We start from the raw sequence: 25,362 nt of genomic DNA on the forward strand, positions 1-25,362 counted from the left end.
TCTCTTCCCGCAGAACAGGGGCATCGGACGCTTTCACTGTAGTGAAGCGGATACCGCTGAACTTGGGGGGACGCCGGGCGAACTGAATCGCATTAGAAACCGTACAAGCGGGACCAGCGGAACCACAGCCGTACCCGCAGTGGGGCAGCGAGGTGGAACACAGGGACCCATCTCGGGCGGCTTGTGAGCAGGCCTGAGTGTGGTGCGAGTGTGGGGTGCAGGGCTCACCTGGTTCCACGGGGTGGCAGAGGGTGCGTGAGTAGGGCCTTTGTTGACGCTCTCGAACCGCCCGCTGCTGCCATCTGGCGAAGGAGGCGGATGAGTGAAGTCCGGTGTTTGGCCGTCCGCAACTCTCCGTGCCCTCCTGGGACCCAGAGATGAGGGAAAATGCTCTTTTGTCGAGAATTTGGGTACCGTCGGCCGTGAGGCCAACGGCGGGAAAAAATGAAACAAAAGATTCTCCACCCGGCCCTCCTCCGGGGGAGGGAGTGGTGCGTTCACCATCTCCCAAAGAGCAGATCCCTCCATCTCTGGGTCGCCTGTCTCAGGGCCGCTTGCTCTTGCGTTTACCACCAGGTTTGGCGGGGGCCTGGACAGGCGGGGCGGCTCTCCCACGCCCGGCTCCACGACGCTGCTTTGCTGGAGGCTGCGGCGCGGGAGCGGGGGCGGATGCAGGGGCCCGCCCTCGGCGACGATCAGGCTGGGGTGCTGTGGCAGCCAGCAGACAGGTAGAGGCAGCAGCTGCCCAACGGGGCAGGATGTGTCGGATAGCCTCAGTCTGCTTCTGGGCGGCCGAGATCTGCTGGGCAAAGCTCTCAACCGCGTCGCCGAAGAGGCCGGTCTGGGACACAGGGGCATTGAGGAACCGGACCTTGTCGGTGTCCCTCATGTCTGCCAGACACAGCCAGAGATGGTGCTCCTGGACCACAAGCGTAGAAATCGCACGACCCAGGGAACTCACGGTGACCTTCGTCGCTCGGAGCACGAGGTCAGTGGCATTTCGAAGCTCTTTCAGAACTTCTGGATCGTGACCACCCTCATGCAGGTCATTCAGTGCCTTAGCCTGGTGCACCTGCAGTAACGCCATGGCGTGTAAGGCGGAAGCAGCTTCCCCGCAAGCCGCATAGGCACTGCCGGTCAGACCAGACGAGTGCCTACAGGCCCGGGAAGGAAGCACTGGGTCTCCACGCCAGGAGGAGGCGGACTTAGGACACAATTGCATGCCCGCTCCACTGGCGGGATTCCGGAATACCCCATTCGCTGCACCGCCATCGAGGGTGGTGAGGGAGGAGGAGCCCACCGGCCGGTTTCTTTCTGTCTGGCAGTAAAAGGTGCCGTCCACGACTTTGTGAGCTCATCATGCACTTCCGGGAAGAAAGGCACTGGGGCGGGGCGCTGAGAACCAGCACGTGCCACCCCGAGATACCAATCATCCAGCCTCGATGGCTCGGGACGCGGTGGAGGATTCCACTCGAGCCCTACCATCTCGGCGGCCCGGGAAAGCATAGCTGCCACCTCGGGATCCGACTGAGGCTTTGCCACCATCCCTGAGGGCGGCAGCGCAGCCGAATCTTCATCCGACAGCTCTCCCTCCGATGCTGAGATCGACATCCGGTCGGGGGGAGGCCCACTGGATACCACTGGTACGCTCCTTGTAGAGGGCCCAGCGCGTTCCGTGGGTTGCTCCACTGGATCAGAGGTGCAAGAGGAGCGGTGGTCCCCAGAGGGTTGGTTCCCTGCGGGGTTTGCCACCACTGTAACCCTCAAACCGCCCGTGCTACTACCGGAAGTGGTTCTCGTCTGTCGGCCGCCAGAACGAGCCCCAGATCGCGGCAGCGGCAGCGGGACTCCGCCCCCCCCCTGAAGGTAGCGGAGCCTGGCTCGCAGCTCTGAGACGGTCATCTTCCCGCAGTGAGAACATGACTCGTCCACGAAAGCCACCTCAGCGTGCTTAACGCCCAGACACGTGAGGCAGCGATCGTGACCATCACCCGGTGCCAGGTAACGACCGCATCCAGAAACGCACGGGTGAAACGGCATCCTTATAAGGACGATCCGACGTCTTTATAAAGACGCACCCGTGGAGCTCTTTTAGAGGAAATTCACTCAGGAAATACTCTTTTGGTGCTGAGGCGCACAGGGGAGCTGGCCGCTTGCAACACGACAGGGGGTAGTGCAGCCTGAAGTGTGCAAACCACTCGACGCTGGAACGACCGCCGCTGAAACGCCGTCTCGCCAACACAGAAAGCTTTCCAGAGCGTGCTGAACTCGCAGTTCACGTCGACAGTTAAGGTAAGCGGAACAATACTCTCGCTCGGCTTCGAAGCAAAAAGCTGGTATGCATTGCACCTGCTGCCTTCTTATACTCACGCTGTGATCAGCGGCAGCTGGATGCAATAATTGCATGCCAGTGTGCATTGGCTCGTTTAGTTTACACTCGAAGTAGATTGGTCTATCGAAGTGACATCCCATCTTCTTCCACAACCGAATATTCTTCAAGACTGAACTACTTAAATTTAAACCTCGTTCCCTGAAGGGGACATCACATCCCGTCGCCATGGCTGCTGTGCCACCGCTGACCGGCCGGGTCACCGGCTCGGCTCCACAGTGAAAACCTGGTATGCATTGCACCTGCTGCCTTTTTAAGCTCAAGCTGTGATTAGCTGCAGCTGGATGCAATAATTGCATGCCAATGTGGATTGGCTCGTTTAGTTTACACTCTAAGTAAACTGATCTCTCGAAGCGAGATCCCAATTCATCGGTCACCAACATGACATCTCCGTTCCCTCCTTCAGGGAACGAGGGTTAACATATGTAAACGAGACGTTATCATGTTTACAATTTTGAGGAAAATAATTATAATTATCTGTTTAACCATTACTGAACATGACTAAAACATGATGTATATGAAGTTTCCATGGACTGAAACTAGACTAAAACTCCCAGAGTATTAGTCAATTAAAACTTTATTTGACAAAAAACAGGATAGGTTGACTGAATCTACACTGAACAAAATTATAAACGCAACAGATGAGCTCCCCTGTGACAGTTTCTGACAGTTTGTGCAGAAATTCTTTGGTTATGCAAACCAATTGTTGCGGCAGCTGTCCGGGTGGCTGGTCTCAGACGATATGGAGGTGAAGATGCTGGATGTGGAGGTCCTGGGCTGGTGTGGTTACACGTGGTCTGCGGTTGTGAGGCCAGTTGGATGTACTGCCAAATTCTCTGAAATGCTTTGGAGATGGCTTATGGTAGAGAAATGAACATTCAATTCATGGGCAACCTGGTGGACATTCCTGCAGTCAGCACAAAACTTGCGGCATCTGTGGCATTGTTCTGTGTGATAAAACTGCACATTTTAGAGTGACCTTTTATTGTGGCTAGAAGCAAAGAAGTGCTCACTAACACAGATTTTGACAGATTTGTGAACCATATTTGAGAGAAATGGGCCTTTTGTGTACATAGAAAAAGTCTTAGATCTTTGAGTTCAGCTCATGAAAAATGGGGGCAAAAACAAAAGTGTTGCGTTTATAATTTAGTTCAGTGTATATGGTGAAAACTAAAAAGGACATTTAATACAGGACTTATAAGTCAAGACAAATTAAAAAAAAAACCCTTGTACTTTTTTGCTGATATTATTGTACTCAGATGTCTTAAATGGTGCACAAGTGTACAAATAATACAGTAATGCAACAACAGAATTAGTTATTATCGGCACGTCAAAACCTTCTGTTTCAAGTGATAGGATGTGTGGGATGTGCTGCACTGCCAAATTTCCTGGCACATTGAATATTTTTTCGTACTTTGCAAGCATGATGGTGAGGCAAACTTATGGTATGGTATATTTTGCAGTTCAGTGTTGAGAGGGTCATTGCAGAGAACCGCTCAGCATGATGTTCCAGTTTGAAGATCTATGGCTCTTTAATTGATGACTCTCCTGAAACCCATTTGAAGTAGGAAATTACAGCAAATAGCTTTTCATTTTTTAAAAATGAAACCAAATGGGTGCTTGATGATAATGTCCTCCTGGGGAACACAAGAACGAAGATACGAGGTGAAATGAAAATAAGAGTTCCACTCTTCAGTGCCCTTTTTTTTTTCAAGATGGGAATTGACTTTTTATTGAAACGTTTTCTCTTTCCATAGCATGATCATTACGATAATGATCAAGGTCCTACAACATTGAAGGATTGTTTAGAAAATATATATTTGTGATCGCAGCATTTATTTCTTTTAGGATGAAGATATTCCAAATAAGTTGTTTTTTTCAAAGACACTCTAGTATCACTCACAATGTCTGTCTCACCTTGAACACATTCAGAATGGCAATGTATTCAATCTTAGGGAAGTTTTTAAAGACTTTAATGTGAACATTATTAAAATGCTTAGTACAATTAGACATTGATTTTTTCCTGCAGCATCTAATAGCCTTTGACCAAACTGCAATGTCTTTATCTCTGTTCCCTCAGAAATACCTCCACCAACCTAAAAGTGCCAGACAGGAGGCACTCAGATACCCAGTTAATGAACTTTAAAGCACAATATAAAGCACAGTCTTTCAGAGATGACTGACAGCTTTGTGGTAAGTTTAAAAACTGGACACAAAGGCTATGTTCAGACTGCAGGCAAATCAGATTTTTTTCTCAAATCAGATCTTTTCAGGCAGACTGTCAGCACTATTAATTGCAAGTGATCAAATCTGATTTGTGTGTCCAGAAATAAACAACTTTTCTGCATGGGTTGCTTTGGTTACTATGTAGGCGTACCCACGTTTTTGATAAGGCTTTCAAAACATATGCAGGAAAAATGGATGTGCAACATCTCATTCTCCAAATAAGCGCCCTCTTGAGTCGCGGTGTAGAACTCGGCACAGTCGTGTTGTACTCACAGCCAGCTTTGGCTTTGTTTGTATACTGTATGACTACTTTTTACATTTTGGTCAATGGTTTTGATGTTATCGTTGGGTGTCGTTTTAGGAGTGACATTAGGGAGACCATACGTCCTTTTTCATGTCCTCTTTTTGGATCTAAAAAAATGTGCCCTGCCGGGATTTCTAAATTTCCCAAAATGTCCGGGATTCGGCTTTTGCTTTCTACAGTCACAATTCATTGTGTGAGTTTTTGTATTAAAGCCCTGCACAGGACTGCTTTCTTAATCCCCCTCCTGCTGAATTTCTGACCATTACCGCCTGCTCCTGCGAACATTTTAATATTGCATATAATTTCCACGCATCAAGGAGCCACTACCAATATGTGGAGTATTTAAATCACTTTGGATGCAGGGTTGCCAAATCCGCATTTTTTGCATGGAATTGGGCTGATTTTAAACTGTTGTGGTGGGTTGATTTTCTCCCGTGGGTTAAAGGTTTGAAATATTGCATAAATTTAATTTGACTGAAATGTCTGTATTGCAACATTTTGCATTCTACATATGATAAAAATGTGGTAGATGTTAAGTTTTTTGAATGACCATTGGTTGGAAGCCTTTTAGCTGTGTTTATGATCAGTATGGATAACGGTGACTGTAAAGTCTCTTAGGTACGGAAATGACATATTTTGAGTTTGGATATTTGGAATATGGTTATTGCTCTACTTTGGGGACTACTTTAACCCCTCCTCAAACCCAACAACCCCCAACACTGTGGGGTATTTTGGTATATATGTGGGGTATTTTGAGCTGAAACTTCACAGAAACATTCTGTGGATAACTGAGACATAGGGGCCATTTACACAATAATGTTTTCAGCCAAAATGGAAACTCTTCATTTGTTTTGTCTGTTCGTTTACATGAAAACAGCGTTTTGGGGACTGAAAACGCATATTTTTGAAAACGAGTTTCAAAGTGAAAGTTTTTGAAAAAACGTCATGCGTCTGCGTAGTACGTGCTAGGTATGTAGACGTGCGCAGTACATGTCAATTTTAAAGACAAGCGCGAACAAACATACACAACAATGGCGGAGTATATGGTGCTGTTGTTGCTGCTCAAGAGTTGCTAATGCTTCTTCACCAATATTACAACCAACAGCGGAGACGCATCATATACAACATATAATCGTCCCTTCCCTATAGGTACTGTCCAACTACTGGCCTGGCATATGTAAGCGGTTTTGAATTGTTTTGAAAAAGTTGTCATGTACAGTATATGTGAAACTTTTTAAAAGCACAAGGGAAAAACTTTTCAGTTTTTGACTACATCGTTGACGTGTGAATGTAGCCTTATATTACAAATTGTAAAAAAGGAGTATAATAAAGGGGCTTTAAATCAGGTATGAAAAAATCTGATTTCATGTTTTCTTTTCATCCAGACTTTCAAAGCCCCATCTGGATATATGCAAAAAAGAAAAAAGAAAAAAGCTTTTTGCTGACAGGCTGAACAAGGACAAAACATTCACAATGAAGTTCCCAATGTATAAATTTTCTTATCCGTGGAGAAAATGAATTCAAACCAGTGGTCTAAAACTCAGTTTAGAGTTTAGCTCCAATCCTAATTAAACACACTTGAAGAAGCTCATCAAGGCCTTCAGGATTGCTATAAACGTCCAAGCAGGTGAGTTAGAGCTGGTTGCAGGGCTATGGCCTTCAGGAATTTGAGGTCACTGATTTAAGCTATAAACATATAAACCATGACTCTGAATGCTTTTCTGTCAAACAGAAAAACCAACAAACAAATAAATATATAAAATAGAAATTGCAGAATTTTCTGTGACTAACTTCCCTTTCCATAATCCTGAAAAGAGATCCACCAATCAAATAAGCTGCTGTTACCAAGGAAACGAGAATTGTTCCATTGCTCAGTAGTGACCACATACTCCCAGTGATTTAATCAAGATGACTCCCTACATTTTTAGAAAGACTGAAATTGTATTTTCTTGTAATATATATATATATATATATATACACACACACACACACAGGGTGAGATATGTGAGAAAATCCTTGAAAATATATCACAAATCACTGTGGAGCTATAAATATATTATTTTTGGTTGCTGCTACAGAAACATTTTTTACAATAAATATTCTGATTTGACCATGAGATTTGATAGCTTCGATATTTGACCACTATTTATGGTAATACTTGGTTACAATGACACTAATAGTTCTTATTTCTGCCAGGAATGTGAAATCAATCGGGAGTTAATGATATTTTTAATAGAATAACCAGACACAAACTTGTACATATTTAATTGCGTATTATTATTTTTGAATAGTGCTTTGCTACACAACATACTAACTTTTACTCCAAAAGTGTGCACATTATGTATTTACACGTTTACCTTATATTTCTTTAAATAAAATATAACATTGTGTACCCTAATGCTTTTTCGTTTCAGATCTGGTTGGTTTGGTTTGTGTCTTTATTGAAGATTTTTTAAAAAGCTTACATGAAGAAAGTGAATGGGAAAACATCTGAAACCAAGGCCGCTTATAAAGCGGACATCCCTTTTGAACTCTGTTATCCTGTGTCTACGGCAGATAGCTATGTCTGGGTTTTTTCCCCTGACATTCTTGAGAAGTGCTGGAGTTGGCAGGCATTCCCACACTGCACTGTTCTACTTGGAGCAACATGGGTCAGAGAGTCAGATTTTTCCATCAGATGTGTGAGGCCTTATGGTAGGAATAAAAGAATGTAGGCCAAAAAGTGGAAAGAGGGGGGATTTCTGGAGAAGGGTCAGAGTTAAAGTTAAATAGTAAATCAGTAGGGATTATGCCACAATGAATGAGGATTTTCTTTTTTCTGAAAATGTAAAAAAAAAAATATGTTAATAATATACTAATATTAATACTATTGATTTTATCGCAATATAACTTGTTACTGAAGTGTTACTGACTTCACTCACAGGGTATAACAATTTTCCTATTTTTTTTTTGTACTTTTTTTTAACCCCACCTTGTTACACTTGTGGTGTTCCTAAGAATGACTGGCTTACAAAAAAATTATGCTATAATATTGTGATATATTGAATTCTTTTTATAAACTTCTCTTCCTTCATTTAGCACAGGTTTGTATTTCTTTTTAGAAATGATATCACCTTATGCACCTTTTTAGTAGACATTATCAAAATTATCCAAAATAATGCATCTTATTCTCAAAAACTAAGGTGCATAAGGTCAGATCAAAGGCTTACAAACAGTCAGTTTCAAAAAGAAATGCAAGACCTGTGCTAATCAAAAGAAAACAAGTTGCCAAAAAGATTGAATGCAAGATTTGGTGATAAAATAGCATAATGAGAGAAGTACAGGCATTTTTTAAAAAGGCCAGCTTTTTTCGACCAGGATCACCAAATTAGGAAAAAGATTTTCAGCACATCACAGGGGTTAAAATGTATGAACATTTAGCAGTCCATTCAGATAATGTCTAGAATAAAAATAAAATAAAAATTCCAGCTGATATTACCAGTTTATTCATTGCACAAAATAGGCCACATAAAAATCAGGTATTCCACACAGTTAGCTCTGTTATATACTGTATATATTTAGCAAATTTAGTAGATCTTCCAGATGTTTTATGCATACGGAAAATTAGCATTCTCTGCACATTATATACTGTGGCAAAAATAGTATGGCAATATGCTATTATACGGTATGCTATTATACTTTATGTAAGAAATTCACATTTCTGCTTTAAACTCTCTGGAATACCTCTGTGAACACATTACTAATGTGTTTTTTCATTTGTGCTTAAAAATGCTGGATGAGTCCAGAATTATTTTCAGCAAGCCACAGATGCTGTTGAGATATGTTGAGGTGGTATTTAATAATAAATCCTAACAGTACAAAAGTACCTCAACATTATTACTTCCTCAAGGTGAGCTCAGTAATAGACCTATGAACTGCACAATGCTGCAGGAGCAGCCCATTCATTCTACTGCTGTAAACTGAAGAACTACTTTTTAAAATCAGATCTTTCAGGGTTTCTCAGGGTTTCAGGAACTGGGCTTGATATTTGAAATTATGAGAAATGTGTTAGGTCTTGATTTTCAGGTCATTGGGCTTGAATAAAAATAACTGTAGTCTAAACATTGAGGTTTCAGCAGAAGTTTCTCAGAGTTACATTTGCATTGGGTGCCATTGTGGTTTGCCAGTAGCATGGATTACTGCTATGAGGACTTCTGTTCTTGTTTTGGTGTTGCAGCCCTGAAGCGGCCTGTTGCGTGACTGAAGCACTGTCTTCATGATGGCTTGAGGATGATTGTGATGGAGCAACAGTGTGAAAATTGGACCAGAAGGGAAAAAAAGACACGTCAGTAATTCTCTCTCTTTGCCTCTCTTTCTTTATCTCATTTCTCAGACTCACTACAGTGATGGAGAGTACATTATCAGACAAGGTGCCAGAGGGGACACGTTCTTTATCATTAGCAAGGGAAAGGTAAGATCTTTTCCAGCACAGAGACAGAACACCACTAAGGTTGCATGCATGAACAACTTTTGAAGAAAAGTTTCTTTCCTGTCATCATTTACTCACCCTCATGAGGTTCCAATCCTGTATTCGGGTTTTAAAGAATTTTCATGCAGCACTTTCACATACAGCAATATAGTACTTCATTATGATCACGTCTGTCAAGCTCCAAAAACGACAGAAACCAACATAAAAAGTATCATAAAAGTCCATGTGCTATCTTCCAAATCTTTGAAAGTTATACAAAATCTTTATATGAAGAACTAAGTGAAATTTAAAGGAACACGCCACCGTTTTTCCATATTACACTATGTTCTTCCCTCAATTTAGACGAGTTGATACGTACCTCTCCCGTCTCAGTGTGTGCACTCAATCACTGCAGCATGAGGCGCAACTATGCTAGCGTTTAGCTTAGCACCATTCATTCCTTAGGATCCAAACAGGGATGAATTTAGAAGCTACCAAACACTTCCATGTTTTCCCTATTCGACCTCGGCGCAGTAATATCATCACTCCTGAAAACTCCCCCTTTCAGAAATGATGATATTACTGCACCAAGGTCGAAGTGCTGCGAAGTGCTCTTCCGCCATACATTATCATTTTTTATCCACTTAGAAAATCGCTACATTTTATTTTGTGTCACCATACTTACTCGTGTAACTACTCATGTAACCATCTTTAAATAGGAAAAAACATGGAAGCGTTTGGTGGCTTCTAAATTCATCCCTGTTCGGATCCTAAAGAATGAATGGTTCTAAGCTAAACACAAGCATAGTGGCGCCGCACGCTACAGCAATAGAGTGCACACACTGAGATGGGAGAGGTTCATATCAAATCGTCTAAGTTGAGGGAAGAACATAGTGGAATATGGAAAAACTGGTGTTTTCCTTTAAGTCATTATTCACTGACAGTCTTTCCTTTTAATGAAGGTATATATTTTAATGTTGGGTGGAATACAAAAAATTGTAATGGAATGAAAATAAGTCTTTATTAATAAATAATCTGCACTGTAAAGTGGTTGGTCTTTTACTGCCACTAGTGTTCATTTCATCTGGAAAATGTATAAGGTACTTTTTTTTTCTCAGTGACCTTTTTAGATTCAAGAGCTTTAGTGAAGGGTAAGAAGTTTAGTGAATAATAACTACATAAATTTCAGTCTGTTCAATGAAGATATTGACTGACTTCAGAGGATTAAGGATTAAGACTTTAAGTTTCATTGTCTTTCTGAAGCTTGACAGATGTGGTCACTGTGAATTATTGTAAGGAAATAGCTGTTTGTCAGTTCTTCAAAATTCTTCCTTGAACTGGCCATTAATCTGAATGCATTTTCAAGACCCTTCATCCTTTCCAATACACTCTCTTTATTGTTGCTCTTACCACTTACAAATGAAAACCCACAACAAATGTCAAAGTTAAATAATTGATATTTTAGGGAACACATCAGTGGTTATTAAGCCTTCCAGTTTTTCATGACCAATAACCTGTAATTGCAGGTAAACGTTACTCGAGAAGATTCACCCAATGGAACCCCTGTCTATCTGCGGGCCTTAGGTAAAGGAGACTGGTTTGGAGAAAAAGCTCTTCAAGGGTAAGAAATTTTTGCACACTACTTGCCACGCTGCAATTGCATCTGGCTGCTGTCCATGTTTACGAAAGCATCCGTTGACATCAATTATGCGCTCAATGGATCATTTGCTGCAGGGAAAGCCTAATGGGCTGCTAACTGCGAAAAAATCAAATGCACATCCAAACAAAGCATCTGTTTTGAGTTATGTTCAACTTGCTGTGGGAGTACTTTTTGAAAGGAATTTGGAAAGCATTTTAACTTACCGTGCAATCAAAATTGACCTTATTAGCTTCCTAAATACGCATTCCGGATATATGAGAGATAAGTCTGAATCTTGCCTCAGAATGCTCCGCCTCTGAAAGAACTTTCTTTTAAGGCTGACATTACTGATCTCTCTTATTTGTAAAGTATTCCTTTACATTTTTCTCCTGCTTCACTTGGAAATATTTCACATATTGGAAACGAGCGGTGAACTTCTTTTCATTTGGCTTTTAACCTGATTTGAAATGGGCTTATATGAAAATGGCTGTCATATTTGAGACTTTATTTGCAATGGACTGGGAACACACAGCGCTTCATGAATAGAGCTAATTTGAAAAGAAGATGAGACCAGTTGTGTCAGAACAGTCAGATGCACATCCAATCCTCAACACCTCATATTTCTCACAGGACAGACCGGTTATGAACATCATCCTCTGCTCTATTTCCATATTCTTGCACAATCCCACTGCTACTGATTCAATAGAGGCCAACTGTAGGCACCTTCACACAGCTTCCATTACGGCTTTTGATTTGTTTCTTCTATGTGAGTTATTCCTGCTAAGCAAAGAGATGCTTTTCAAATGTGATTTACACATTTACTTAAACATGATGGATTTACTTCTGAAACTTTCTGAACATCTGTTGCAAGGGATACAGACAGAACATATGCAGTGGGGACCCCTAGTGGAGATCAGAGGAAGCGTTAGTCCATTCATGGTGGTGGCTGTGACAAAAAACAATCCATTTAATTGTTATTGTTGGGCAATTATCCTAATGAATAGTAGTAAACACAGTAAGGGGTTTCTACAATATATATATATTTTTCCATTTAACAAGCACGCATCAGTGCACTTGGCTGGTGTTGCACAGCTGTTTTGCGATACTGAGCTTGTCATCAACCCTGAAAAGGGGGCAAGCTGCTAATGGACCGAAATAAAGAGACTGCAGATTTCACACAAAATAAAAGGTCCGTGCTGAGAAAATTTCTATTTGTTAGGATTAACTTGAATGAGAGAGTAGTAGGATGTGTTTTGGCCACAGGACTCATTGGAGGAGAGCTCTTGATGAAATCTTTGATCAAGGAGGACACACTTTCATCCCTTTTGAACCCTACTGTTCAAGTCTTGACCAGAAGTGCCTCTAGTTCAGTATACTATGCCAACCTGAGATGCACAAGAGAGTGAAATTAAATATTGTTTCTGAGCTTTCTGATTATATCGAAAGTGAAGCGGAACTAATCTAAGCTTTAAGTTTAAGCTTGAGTGTTTGGTTTCTAAATGTCTCTTGAATTTCAGCTTTTTCATTGTCTCCGCAGTAATTCACATCAAACAACTATTTTGGTTACAAACAAAGTATTTGACTAGCTTTTACCAAGTGACAGATGGACTTTCACCAAAATACCTTGCAGTCTGATTGGAAGCACTATATTTTAATTGGTGACATTTTACAATAACCAGTTAATCCAATAGATGTCACAAGCTAACAATAAACAGTACTTTCACTGCATTTATTGATCTTGGATAATGCTGATTTTAATACATTTTTTAATACATTTATGCACAACAGTATATTTATAAGTTGACCTAAAAAATAAATTATGATTAATGCATTAGCAATGTTAATGTTAAATTAATTAACGATTTAATCATGTTTTTGATTACATTGATGGATAGTACCTAATTACCAGTTTTATTAGCTACAGTATATGTATTAACTATTAAATTTAGGCAGAATCTGTTTTTAAATAAGTAAAATATTTTAGGGCAATGTATTGTCATTGCAAGTACTGTTGTTACAAATAACAGCTGTATATTTATAGTTATACATAGTGTGATCTATTGATCAGTTGTTACTTTGTTTCTTTTCACAAAGCCACCTAAATTAGATGGCTCTTGCTTTGATCTGAGCCCAAGGACGACCAAGCTGATGAGTTGTAATATGTTGTGTAGTGCATTAGTTTTCGCCTGAAGAGGTGTTACTGATACAAATGTGTGTTCTTGATCTTCATGTCTTTGATCTCACCTCTCACTGTCAGCTTTAATTAGTACACAATCTTACTTTTTTGTTTTGGTTGTTGTTTGTTTAGTTTCTCTCTTTTTTGAGTGGTAGTATGTTTAGCAAATCAATCGGCACTCTACTGAAGTGTATTATGTCAGTCTTTCATCTTAAAACAATATTTTTACGCCATTCCGAGTCATGTTTGTGTGATATTGGAGCTGCCTGGGATTTGACTAAGTAACAGGCATAACAATAGCTGTGGTCTTGTGGATTAAAGGCTGCCCACTGCTTTGATGTGCAACAGCTTGTATGCTAAGTAAACTTTCATGTCCCTCTTAAGCAAAACACCTTGTTGAGCCAAAACAATTTATTTGCTGCCAGTTAAGTAGATGTTGACCAGACCTTAGAATAATTGTCTTCTTCTGAAGTTTACACACTGAAAGGGAAGTATACAAACACACTCAAATCAAGGATCATGGTATGGGTGAATCTAATGAAAACATGTCTGGGTCACATTACCAAAATTACATCAAAATCAAATTAATTAAATTAGGCCCTTTTCAAGACCATTAAGCATTTTTTTTTTTTTGACATTATTTTCATGGTAGTGAAACCAAATGTATTAAGGCGATTCATATTAGATTTTTATTACTTTAATTGCAGTAGAAATTTTACAGTTTATTTAAAATGATAATTAATAGGACAACATCAACAACCATGTATAAATACATACAATACATTTTTTTTTTATTCCATTGTGCAATGTTAATAAAAACTGGGAACAAGATATTTAAAATATAATAAAACCCATTTCAAAACCCCAAAACTGTAATGGTCCTAAAATAGATTTCATTTCCATCAAGTACAATATAAGCTTTCTTTTAATTATGAAATATGACCCATGCACATTCTTAACAGGTTTCATGATATTTGCTGTATATGATTCCTTGCCTGCTATTTCGTTTTTTTTTTTTAAGAATAGCATTGACATTTTAACACTTTTTGTGTGTATTTGACTTGTAGTGCTGCATGTTTTTGATTGTATTAGTTATCTTGTTCGAACTCTTGTGTCTGTAGCTACAATTCATTTTCACTTACAGTACACACTATAAAGTGGCTTTATTGAAAGTTCTTTTGGTATAAAAGCATCTAAAAGAAAAGACATTTATGCAAATATAAATTTCCTAGAAAATTAAAAGCATTGCTATATCAGTGCTATTTCCTTGTCAGTTAAATCTCAGGTATATTTTAATGTTAATTACCCCATAATGCTTTGATTCACCAAAATAAACTACTTACAGTATATTTTCAAATACACTCATGTTGTTTCAAACCTGTATAAATTGATTTTTGATGATAGTCACATTGCTTTTTACAATCAATACAGTGCAGCATACAATGAACAAGGGCTATCAAACATTTATTTTTGAGTGCGCTAACCTACAATTTTACAGTGCTACATTGAAGACCTCTCATGCTTCACAACCAGCACATTAATCTTGGTTTCTTAGAGAACCTGATTGATGGTTCTGACCTTTCCTTCATAAACCTCACACTGTATTTGCTCTGATGCGTGCTCACTACATCCAGATTTTGACTGACAGCTGAAACATGTTTGCGCTGCCTGGTCTTAACCTCTCTCTGTCTTTCTTTGACTCCGTCCTCAACCAAATGCTGTCACAGCATTCAAAGACATCCCTCTACCTCTAAAGTGTGTCATGGTAATTGAAAGATGTTTCCCTGTGCTGACTTTCTCAGTGGCAGTTTTTATCCTCATATGTGATGTGTAGCTTTGATGTGAATAGCACAGGACTGATGTAATAATCACTTTAGGTGTTATAATTGGACCTTATTTGCAAGAGCTGCGGCACCTCTGATTTGTTCGGTCTCAATGGGAGGTATCTTTTTCACAGTTGTACCGGGAAACATCATATCTAATGAAACATCATATCTAAACCCCCGTTTGAGGCTGCTGAATTCCAGCATATGCAGATAAGTCTCAAGACAGTGGGCACTGATGATACCCTAAACATAGACTTGTCCACAGGAAAGTGAAGAATATTCACAACTGTGTGGTGCTAATTGGAGACCCATATGTCAAAGTTGAGGATGAGGGTGACATGTCACAGTTTCTGTGTTGTCCTTGTGTTATATAAAGAACACATCGGAAACATTGGAAACTGGAAACATTTTACTTTTATCATTTATTTTGCCACTTTTCAAATGCATAAAAGCAAATACATTGCCCCATACCCAGAGTTTTGATCCTAAAAATGAAAATCCATAATAAAAATATTAATTATATTTTTAAACGTGTGTACTTTCATAACACGCCATGACTATGTGGATATGGCAGGCAATTTACTGGCTTTTTAAGGTAATTGCACATAAGTGGTTTGCTGTCTGCAGCTGGTTTTGTTGATGTCCTTGTAACGTGTTGTAAAGTTGCTGAACAAATCAGCAATTTAAAGAACAATCAATGTAATTGTAAAGATGCACCATGATTTTGTTCCTTGTTTGAGTGTTGTTTGCCTGTTTAAAACTCTTTGGCACAATGCAAGGGGGTTGTGGGTGTTAGACAGGGAATTGCTGTACAGTTGCAGGTGCTCTGAGTGGTTTTGTGTTGCAGTTGCTATGGAGTTCAACAAACCACATGATTTGAGGTAGAGTTCACATCCCTAGCATAAACAGGGTGAGTTGCATCTTAACATTTAATACCTATAGTTTGGGTCTGTGCAAAAACCATGATCAATAATAATAGCCTGCTTTAGTAAAGAGCACTATTAATGTCTTGAGTGGTATCAACATTGGAAAATAATCGGAAAATCATGACCCCACCTGCACTTTTGCAAAAACCTACCTACCTTCTAGGTGAAATTAACAATAGTGGCAGTAAACACCAACAACTTTTATTTGTTTTCACACAAATTATGTAGGCAGAAGGTTGATTGATAAATACTTCATTTCAAAAACCTTTACCAAACTAATACATTTTGATGTTTGCATCAAAACCAGCTTCATAAACAGTATATGGATTTTCTGATGTGGTAAACATGCTCAGAAGCTCACCCGGTACAGCATTGCACTTGCGATTTGTCACAACACTCAATAAACAGGCTCAAAGACTTGTAGAATCAAGGTAAAATGGCATGGTTGCATCAGCAAATGTGTTTTTATTTCATGTTGGCTTTTGTTGATGTTATCTGATTTAAGGGTGGGGTTTAGTGTAGGTTCTACGTTCATTTCAAATGCAATAGAGCATTAATCTAATAGTGCCACTCACCAGACATAATTTCTAAACTGGCATGATCTGTACAACATCCAGCATTATAAAACATTGCCAGATTCACGTTTGTCTGTTTCGGATAAAACTGAATGAGCTTTTACTGCCACTCACTGGAAATTTCAGTTTAAAATTTTTTTGTTTCATTTGCATGTTTTTCCAATGAACCTGGGTTAAGAGTTAAGAGGCACTTCCTGTATGTGTGTTAAGGCAATCAGCATTCCCACCTGGTCATTGTGAATTGGCAATATGCAGCTGCTTGGAACTGTGATTCAGAATTCTGGTCCACACACACAAAACACACACGCACACACTGTTGAAGTTCAAGACAGCCACAAAGAGGGCAGTCTATGCCTTCATCCTTCCTGTAGACATGGACTTCACTTCCTGTGAATGTTTGTCAGACTGAGGTGAGGAAGACTCCAGTGACACTGAGGGGAACCATTCTGAGTAATGCCACAGACGCTGTTGTTTGCTGTGTGTGTTTTGTGATGTGAGAAACCTTACAGTGATGAATTTTTGGGTTATGCTGTGCCATGCAGTGAAAAATGCTCTATAATAATAATGGCTGATGATTAACACTGTTCCATTTGTCACTGATTAGGAAGAATTATGTTCTATGGATGCAAATTTTTCTGAAATAGTATAATGGATCTTGATTTGTTGTTTTCCTCTTATGAAATACGTTTACATGCACAATCATTTACAAGCTAGAGTGAGTAGTTGAGCTACAATCTTCATCTATCCATCCTAGTAGGCTATTCATAACACAATGCATAATTGATTAATGATTTAAAGGATTAAATCGCATATTTTATCTGACTTTTTTTTTTTTTGAGCTACAGTTCCATTAGGTATTTTAGTTCAACTTCATAAAAATTGGACTGGTATGACTTTAATTGGGCTAAAGCTTTTACATGACAAACTGTACAAATTATTACTTTAGTCTGGCTGAAATCAAACCTTTAAATTATATGCAAGCAAACAAGTATAAGGTTTTATATCGCAGTACTTGTGTTTTTTTATAATAGCTATTTTTGCTGAAAATTCAACAAAAATGTTTAATATATTAAATAACCATCTTATTTGATTATTTTATTTTGATTATTTAATGCTAAATCTTACATCATGTGACACTTTGAAAATATAAAACAAATATATCATATATATATATTTTTATGATTGAATGTGTTATACAGGACTCCCTTGTAAAAGAGACTGTGTCTCAATGGGACCTTTCCTGTTTAAATAAAGGTTATATATATATATATTTATATATATCTATATATATACATATATAATATATACATATACATATACATATATATATATATACATATACATATACATATATATATATATACATATACATATACACATACATATATATACATATACACATACATATATATACATATACACATACATATATATACATATACACATACATATATATACATATACACATATATATATATATATATCCACAAGTATATCCACTTTTGAAACCAAATATTGAAGAGAGCATGTGCTCCTTAACCAAAGTTCCCAGTTTAATTAAAATCTGTTATATTTTTTTCCCTCCAGTATTTTCTTATAAAAGTATTTGACTGGAAATATAAACAAACTCATTTTTGAGACACTATGTTTCCATCTTATTATCCTTTAATGAAATGATATTGCAATTCAGTAATTATTCAAAAATAAATACATTCTAGACTGTATAGAGCTGTGTATGATTGACATGTATTCTTTGTGTCTCCTCAGAGAAGACATCAGGACGGCTAATGTCATCGCTGCTGAAGCTGTCACCTGCCTCGTCATCGACCGAGAGTGAGTTTTGTGTGTGTGTGTGTGAGTGTGTACTAATGCTGTGAAATTTGATTAGTCTTTCATCTTTTCCACAGTGTGCTCACTAAATTACCGCTGCTAATTTCTAATAACCTCATATGACTTTCACTGTGGCAAGTTCATGCTAGTTTACGCCAGTTAACTTTAGGGAACCATTTCTTCTCGTTTGCCATCCTTAGACAGCAGACTGTCGGGAAACAAACTATGTCCTCATTTGAGTGGCACAGCATGTGACAAAACAGTAGGAGCACAATGCCTTGCTGCACAGCGGGACTCGTAGACCTCCTCTCGTCTCTGTAGACATCGTACTCTAGAGACTTTGATTTTACTTCGGCCTGAGGAAGCGATATAATAAGCAACCCCTCATGCAAACTGTATTTCACTCTCACTGCAGGAATTCGCCCATTATCTCAGCCCTGTCATCAGTCAGGGGTTTATGGTAATGCTCATTAAAAGACTCTTGTTGTTGTTAAATTGTATGCTTGCAGACCTGTGATCAGTGGGGATTTTAACCACTGATTCATGCAGCTGATTTCCTGTAGGAATAGAGCACAACAGTAAGACTCACTGTTTATCAGCTTGGAATGGGGAAGTATTTGCACCTTTCATTTTATCCATAGGGATTTCAGAAGAAAAAAAGTTAAAGTACGTTTTGAGCTGAAAGGGGAAATTCTGTTATTTCGTTCCAGTCACATACTCTGTTTTATTGTTTGAAAAGATTTACATTGGCGGAAAGAAATATCTACAGTAACTGGATAAATTTGGCAAACAATTACTCAGTGTTACAGTCATTTTTTTTTTTAGAATTTATTTAAAAATACATAATTAAATTAATTTAAACAACATTTTTGATACATGTTTTTAATTTCTTAAAATTTTTATAGTATTCTTTAGGCATTAAAAAAATCATAAAATGAAATCGTAATAAAAAAAATGCTTATATTATATTATATTATATTATATTATATTATATTTTATTATATTATATTATATTATATTGTATTATATTATATTATTCTTTAAAAAAACATTAAAGCGTTTTTTTTTTTATATATTTTATATGCATTATAATATCATATGCTACAATATTTCAAAAGCACTTGATATTTAAGAGTTAATAATTCATATTTGTAAAATAAATACCATTTGTATAAAAAAAATAGGTTATGCTTTAAAAACTTGTACACTGACATAAACAACAAATAACAACAATATACCACCAACCACAAAAAAACCAATAATATTAATTAATATTATGTTATTGAGATGTATCTTAATTGAGATGTATACATCATCTGAAAGCAGATTAAATAAGCTTTCCATTGATGTATGATTTGTTAGGATAGGACAATAGCAGATAATGGCAGAGATACAACTATGTATTTGAAAATCTGGAATCTGAGGATGCAAAAAAAATCTAACTATTGAGAAAATTGCATTTAAAATGATCCAAATGAAGGACTTGGCAATGCATATTACTAATAAAATATTAAGGATTGATATATTTATGGTAGGAAATTTACAAAATATCTTCATGGAACATGGTCTTTACATTATATCCTAATGATTTTTGCCATAAAAGAAAAAATCTATCATTTCGACCCCTACAATGTATTGTTGGCTATTGCTCCAAATACAGTATACCCATGCTACTTATGACTGGTTTTGTGGTCCAGGGTCACATATTATAATTGATGGTTACACCATTTGACATTTTTGTAGTCTTTTTAAAACTTTGTTTAATATTAAAGCTTATTAAATAAATAAATACACTAAATGAATTTAAAGCTTTTCTTGAAAATAAGTTTTTTAAAGCCATATGAAATCAGCATAAGTTTTAATATTATATTTTAAAACTAGATTTATGATAGGGTTTTCCAATATATTTTAGACTCTCTCATTTGTCATGGACCCATTAACTTGTTGTGCATTAAAGCAGTATTTTTGCCGTTATGTTTGGTTCTGCTAGTGAAGCAGAAATTACAGACTTCAAGAGCCGAGTCAAAGAACTGAATGACCTTTTAAATAGCGTATATCTCAGTGAAGTAGTATTTTAATGGCAGAAATATAAGGACACATGATTGACTTTGGGTCCACACCCCCAGCACATTTCTGCTATTAATTCTGGGGCTTCACTTGGGACTGTGCTAAGAATACATCATTAAATGGGTCAGCAGTGCAGTGATATAAAGTCATTCACACTTTAAATGTCCATCAAATCATTATTATGGCTCGGGTTACTGCCAAGACTCAAAAGACTGGATAAATCATGGTAACGTGATGCTATTACAATTTAAAGCTTTCAATTAATCCTACATTTCAGATTGTAACCGTAAAAATGATTGTTCCCCTTTTAGTTTCAATGTTTCTTCAGAGTTCTAATAAAAATATGAGATAATGTGAGAATTCTCTGGTGGATGAGTCACATCCTGAAGCACAGCAGCTGTAGTAATGAACACTATTACTGGTTCCCTCTCATCTCTTATCCTGTAGCAACATAAAATATTTCTCTGATTTAATAAGAGGACAGGGGAAAAAAAAAATAAACGCTCTTTTTATGTATTGCAGTAAGGGATGACATATTTCCACCAATGGCAAGCTATGACATGACGTTACATGAAGGCAGGAGTTTCAAATCAACATGAAAATAAAACTGACCCATATTTACTTTTTTAATGCATGCAAAACCATTCTATTTATATTAAATTTGAAGAAAAGTAAGTCGGTCAGGGTTCCTCAAGTACTTTTCGCCGAGGGCCGAATTCTGCCAACAATACCAAGCCAAGGACCACTGACCTATATATATATATATATATATATATATATACACACACACACACATCTTTGCCATGTAAAAACTAAATAACCTTTCCCCAAATATCCTTTCAGTAAAGTGTTCTTAAAAGAACCATTTTATTAGTGTTATGACCATTTTATTAATCTGAAGACATGTTTTACAAAGAGCCTTCATATATACAACTGCTCAACCAATCACAGCGCACCATTCCACGCACTCTAGACAGTAATGGTGGCACTCTTAATACACTCGGCATCCTAGTTTTCCTCATCTACTTTATACATTGTGATCAACAAACAAGGGCTGCATGATAAATCGTATGTGATTGTCATGCGCATCTCGTCAGTAAAGCCGGTTCTGTGATAAATCTCCATCACGTGCTTTCAGATGGAGTGGCATTTAATGCACAGAGCTGTACATCACTGGCAAGTTATGCGATATCGCGTTCATAATCGCAGATAAGTCGCATTCAATTATGAATGCGATATTGCTTAGCTTTTCAGTGTAAGTGTTTTTATTAATGCCATTTATGTTTTTGTTAATACAGAGTATAGCACTAGTCAACTAAATGAATGTAACATGGCAAAGATGAATGCACTTTTGGTAGCAGGTTGAATGTAAGGGAAATATCATTTTGGAATTTCTGTGGTTTAATGTGATGTTGTTAATCATGTATGTTCAGGATGAAATTGTCTTTTATTGTTGTAAATAATTTATAGCATTAACAAGATGACCCGTTGAATTCATTTTGGAAGCGATGACTGAGGAATGTATTTTTTAGTCCAGTGCCTGTATATAAGATTAGTATTGACCAAGTTCAGAGTCTGTCATATGTGGATCAACTTACTATGTTGTGTATTTTCAACAGTTTCAATATGAAAAACAACTTTTTCATCTAGCCAATTTCTTGTTAAAAAAAATAAAAATTACTCAAATTGATTAAAATGGATTTATTGCGCTTTGGAACCAAACTCTTCATATATATATATATATATATATATATATATATATATATATATATATAATATATATATATATATATATATATATATATATATATATATATATATATAATTGTCCTGTAACAGGGTTTATAAAACGAATATGTCTGTTTTGCAGAGAGTCTTTATAATTATTGTTTTGGAAATATTCATTTAAAAGGTTTTTTTTTTTTTTTTTTTACAGAATACAGTTATTCTGCATAATGAATGTTTTCAGCATTTTGCCCTCTTTGTTATAACAATCATATTCAAACTATCTTGGTAACTATTTACTATATCCCTCATTAATTATTTGTGCTGCTCTTGAAGTGCCTTACATGTAGACATTTTATTCTTTTACTCTTCCATGTCCCAGTCCCAGATCTTCAGGTTTTGCAAGGCAAATCCTTGTCTTATTCTAGAAGCAGAACAAAATGTTCTATGTGCGATCTCAGACATATTCTGCCTTATAAACAGAGAGAAAGCCACAGATGTCTTTCCTACAACTGATGATGAACGGCTGGAAGTTTAATGGAATGAAAAGCATTTGGGATGCACAGTGTTGTGATTGACTTTGTCCTGTACAGATCATAGATCTACACAGCTTGTAGTCAGATTGTTTGTTCCTAAATGATAATTGTCTGTTTATGGCATTATTCAGTACAAATGGTTCCTGAAATGCCACATTTTGTTTCACTGTGGTTTCAGACTAACATTTTTGTATTATTATTAAAATTACACTTTATTGCAAACTTGCAAAGATGCCATTTCTAAATCTTAGATGGTTTGCAGCCCTAGTGAATTAGTACAGTGTAAAGCATTCTAAATAACATAAATCAACAATCTTTTTTTTTCATTAGAAACTTTCTAACATTTTTCCCCTGATTTTATACTGTGCTGTTACTAATCTGATGATGCAAGTGCTCATTTATTACACTACCTTAATCTTGTCTTTTCTCTGACTTGCATGTTTTTTTTTTTTTTTTTTTGCTTTGAATCTGTTGTATCTCATGACCAGGGGCAAGTTAATCTGCAAGAGTTCATGGCAATATGCCAGTGGCCAGAACTATTAATTGAACAATATTATCAACCTGCAAAAGGCTATATGGAAAATGAAGAAAGAATAGTGGAAAATTAGTGTAGACCTTTTGCTTTGTAATAGTGCTCATTAGGCCTCATTCATAAAACAAGGTCAGTATGAATTTCTGATTAAATCATGAAGACAAAACAATTTTGAATCGACCCATTATCCACCCAGAACCTTTACTTCCTTTACATTGGAGGGCATTTATAAATAGAACGGATGAAAGTAATCAAATTTTCTGTTCGCATTCGCAGGTCATTCAAACACTTGATTGGAGGTCTGGACGATGTCTCGAATAAAGGCTATGATGATGCTGGCGCCAAAGCAAAGTAAGTCTGATACTCAACACTTTCTGATCATGTTATCAGACTATATGGAGCTCTGTACATTAAATTACAAATCAGTATGATTCAATCAAGTACAGTGCATTCAAAAAGTATTCAGTTTTTCACCTTTTATGTTACAGACTTCTGGTAAAATGTTTTATTATTATTATTATTATTTTATTTATTTATTTTTAACTCAGTTTACACTCCATACCCTACATTTCTTAAAAAGAAAACACTGAAACATCACACTGAGATAAGTGACATGCTATTACACTTAAAGGGGTTGGTGATTGTGATTTCATTTTTTTAACCTTACTTAGTGTGTAATTTTGCGATTTGAGCATAAACAATATCTGCAAAGTTACGATGCTGAAAGTTCAATGCAAAGGGAGATATTTTGTTTTTTAAATTCTGGCAGTTTAATGCCTACAATTAGTGGAAATGTGACATGTGGCCAAGTATGGTGACCCATACTCGGAATTCGTGCTCTGCATTTAACCCATCCAAAGTGCACACACACAGCAGTGAACACACACATACACCGTGAACACACACCTGGAGCAGCAGGAAGCCATTTATGCTGTGGCACCCGGGGAGCAGTTGGGGGTTTGGTGCCTTGCTCAAGGGCACCTCAGTCATGGTATTGAGGGTGGAGAGAGTGCTGTACATACACTCCCCCACCTACAATTCCTGCCAGCCCGAGACTCTTACTCCAACTCTCTAACCATTAGGCCAAATTATGGCTTGTATGGACTACAACGAGTTATTTCCTGGGTTGGTGACATCACAAACCCTGAAATTTACATAATCCCTGCCCCTGGGAACATGCAGCAAAAGGGACGGGGCCATATTGTGCTGCTTTAAAGAAGAGGAAGAGTTGTTGCCATGCTCTCATATTCTCTGAGTCTCAATCGGGCTCAAATTGATAAGCAATATTGACGACGCTATTGTTTACAATTCAACCTGAGTACCTGCCGCTGAGGTGAGGGGCGTGATGTTTCTGGACGCGCATTAACGAATCACAACACACTGGGCACACTAACTGAGCCCATTGCATATTTCTGGCGGAGGGGGTTCATAAAACCAGGAAATCATCAGAACATTCATAAGAGAAAGAACAGAGTGGTGCAGAATAAAGGCTAATTATGTGAAAAAAAAAATATAAAAAAAAAACTTTGCTTTCTTTTCCCTTAATCTCCTCCTCACTAGCTTGTACTAATCTGAACAATGCCTGAAACTTTGTATAGCAAGCACTTCCTGCGTTTATTTGCTTCTTTATAATGAATTGCTTATTGTACTCCTCAACTGTAAATTGCTTTGGATAAAAGTGTCTGCTAAATTAATAAATGTAAATGAAAAAGAATGTGTTAAAAAACAACAACAAAACAAAACAAAAAACATATAAGCACAATCAAGCCTGAAAAAAAAAACCTTTAAAAATGAGCTCAGATTCATCCCATTTCTCTGGATTGTCTGTAAGATTTTTACTACACTTTGACTGGTGTGCTTTTTGCTTTGTCATGATATGGTTTGGAGTGTAGATTGATGTGGAAAAGCGCAAGCAGAAGGCTGCAACATAAATAATATGAAAAAAAGAGGTCTGACCACTTTCTGAATGCACTATCAAGTAAAAGTATTTTACACATATACAAACTACATACACAAACACGCTCCCTTTATTAATAGCACCTTTGCAATATGAATTCATCTCTTCTGTAATGTGTTTGAGCATGTGGCATTGGCGTATGATTAAGGTCCACATGGCAGAAATTAATTGGTCTGTGTTATTCATTTGATTTACATGTCTGGCAGT

At 37.6% G+C, this 25,362-nt stretch overlaps 1 protein-coding gene across 2 annotated transcripts in view; it reads left to right on the forward strand.

Moving 5' to 3' along the window:
- The window catches only part of LOC109051549 (cGMP-dependent protein kinase 1-like), a 182,085-nt gene that overhangs the window by 139,578 nt on the left and 17,145 nt on the right, over positions 1–25,362 (forward strand). For both annotated transcript variants that reach the window (XM_042735013.1, XM_042735014.1), the window contains exons 6-9: positions 9,292–9,369; positions 10,893–10,987; positions 18,276–18,341; positions 23,475–23,549. In XM_042735013.1, coding sequence (XP_042590947.1) covers positions 9,292–9,369; positions 10,893–10,987; positions 18,276–18,341; positions 23,475–23,549 — 314 coding nt within the window. The remainder of the gene's footprint in view (positions 1–9,291; positions 9,370–10,892; positions 10,988–18,275; positions 18,342–23,474; positions 23,550–25,362) is intronic.

This window comes from Cyprinus carpio, chromosome B12, assembly GCF_018340385.1.
Source record: "Cyprinus carpio isolate SPL01 chromosome B12, ASM1834038v1, whole genome shotgun sequence".
Classification (NCBI taxonomy): domain Eukaryota; kingdom Metazoa; phylum Chordata; class Actinopteri; order Cypriniformes; family Cyprinidae; genus Cyprinus; species Cyprinus carpio.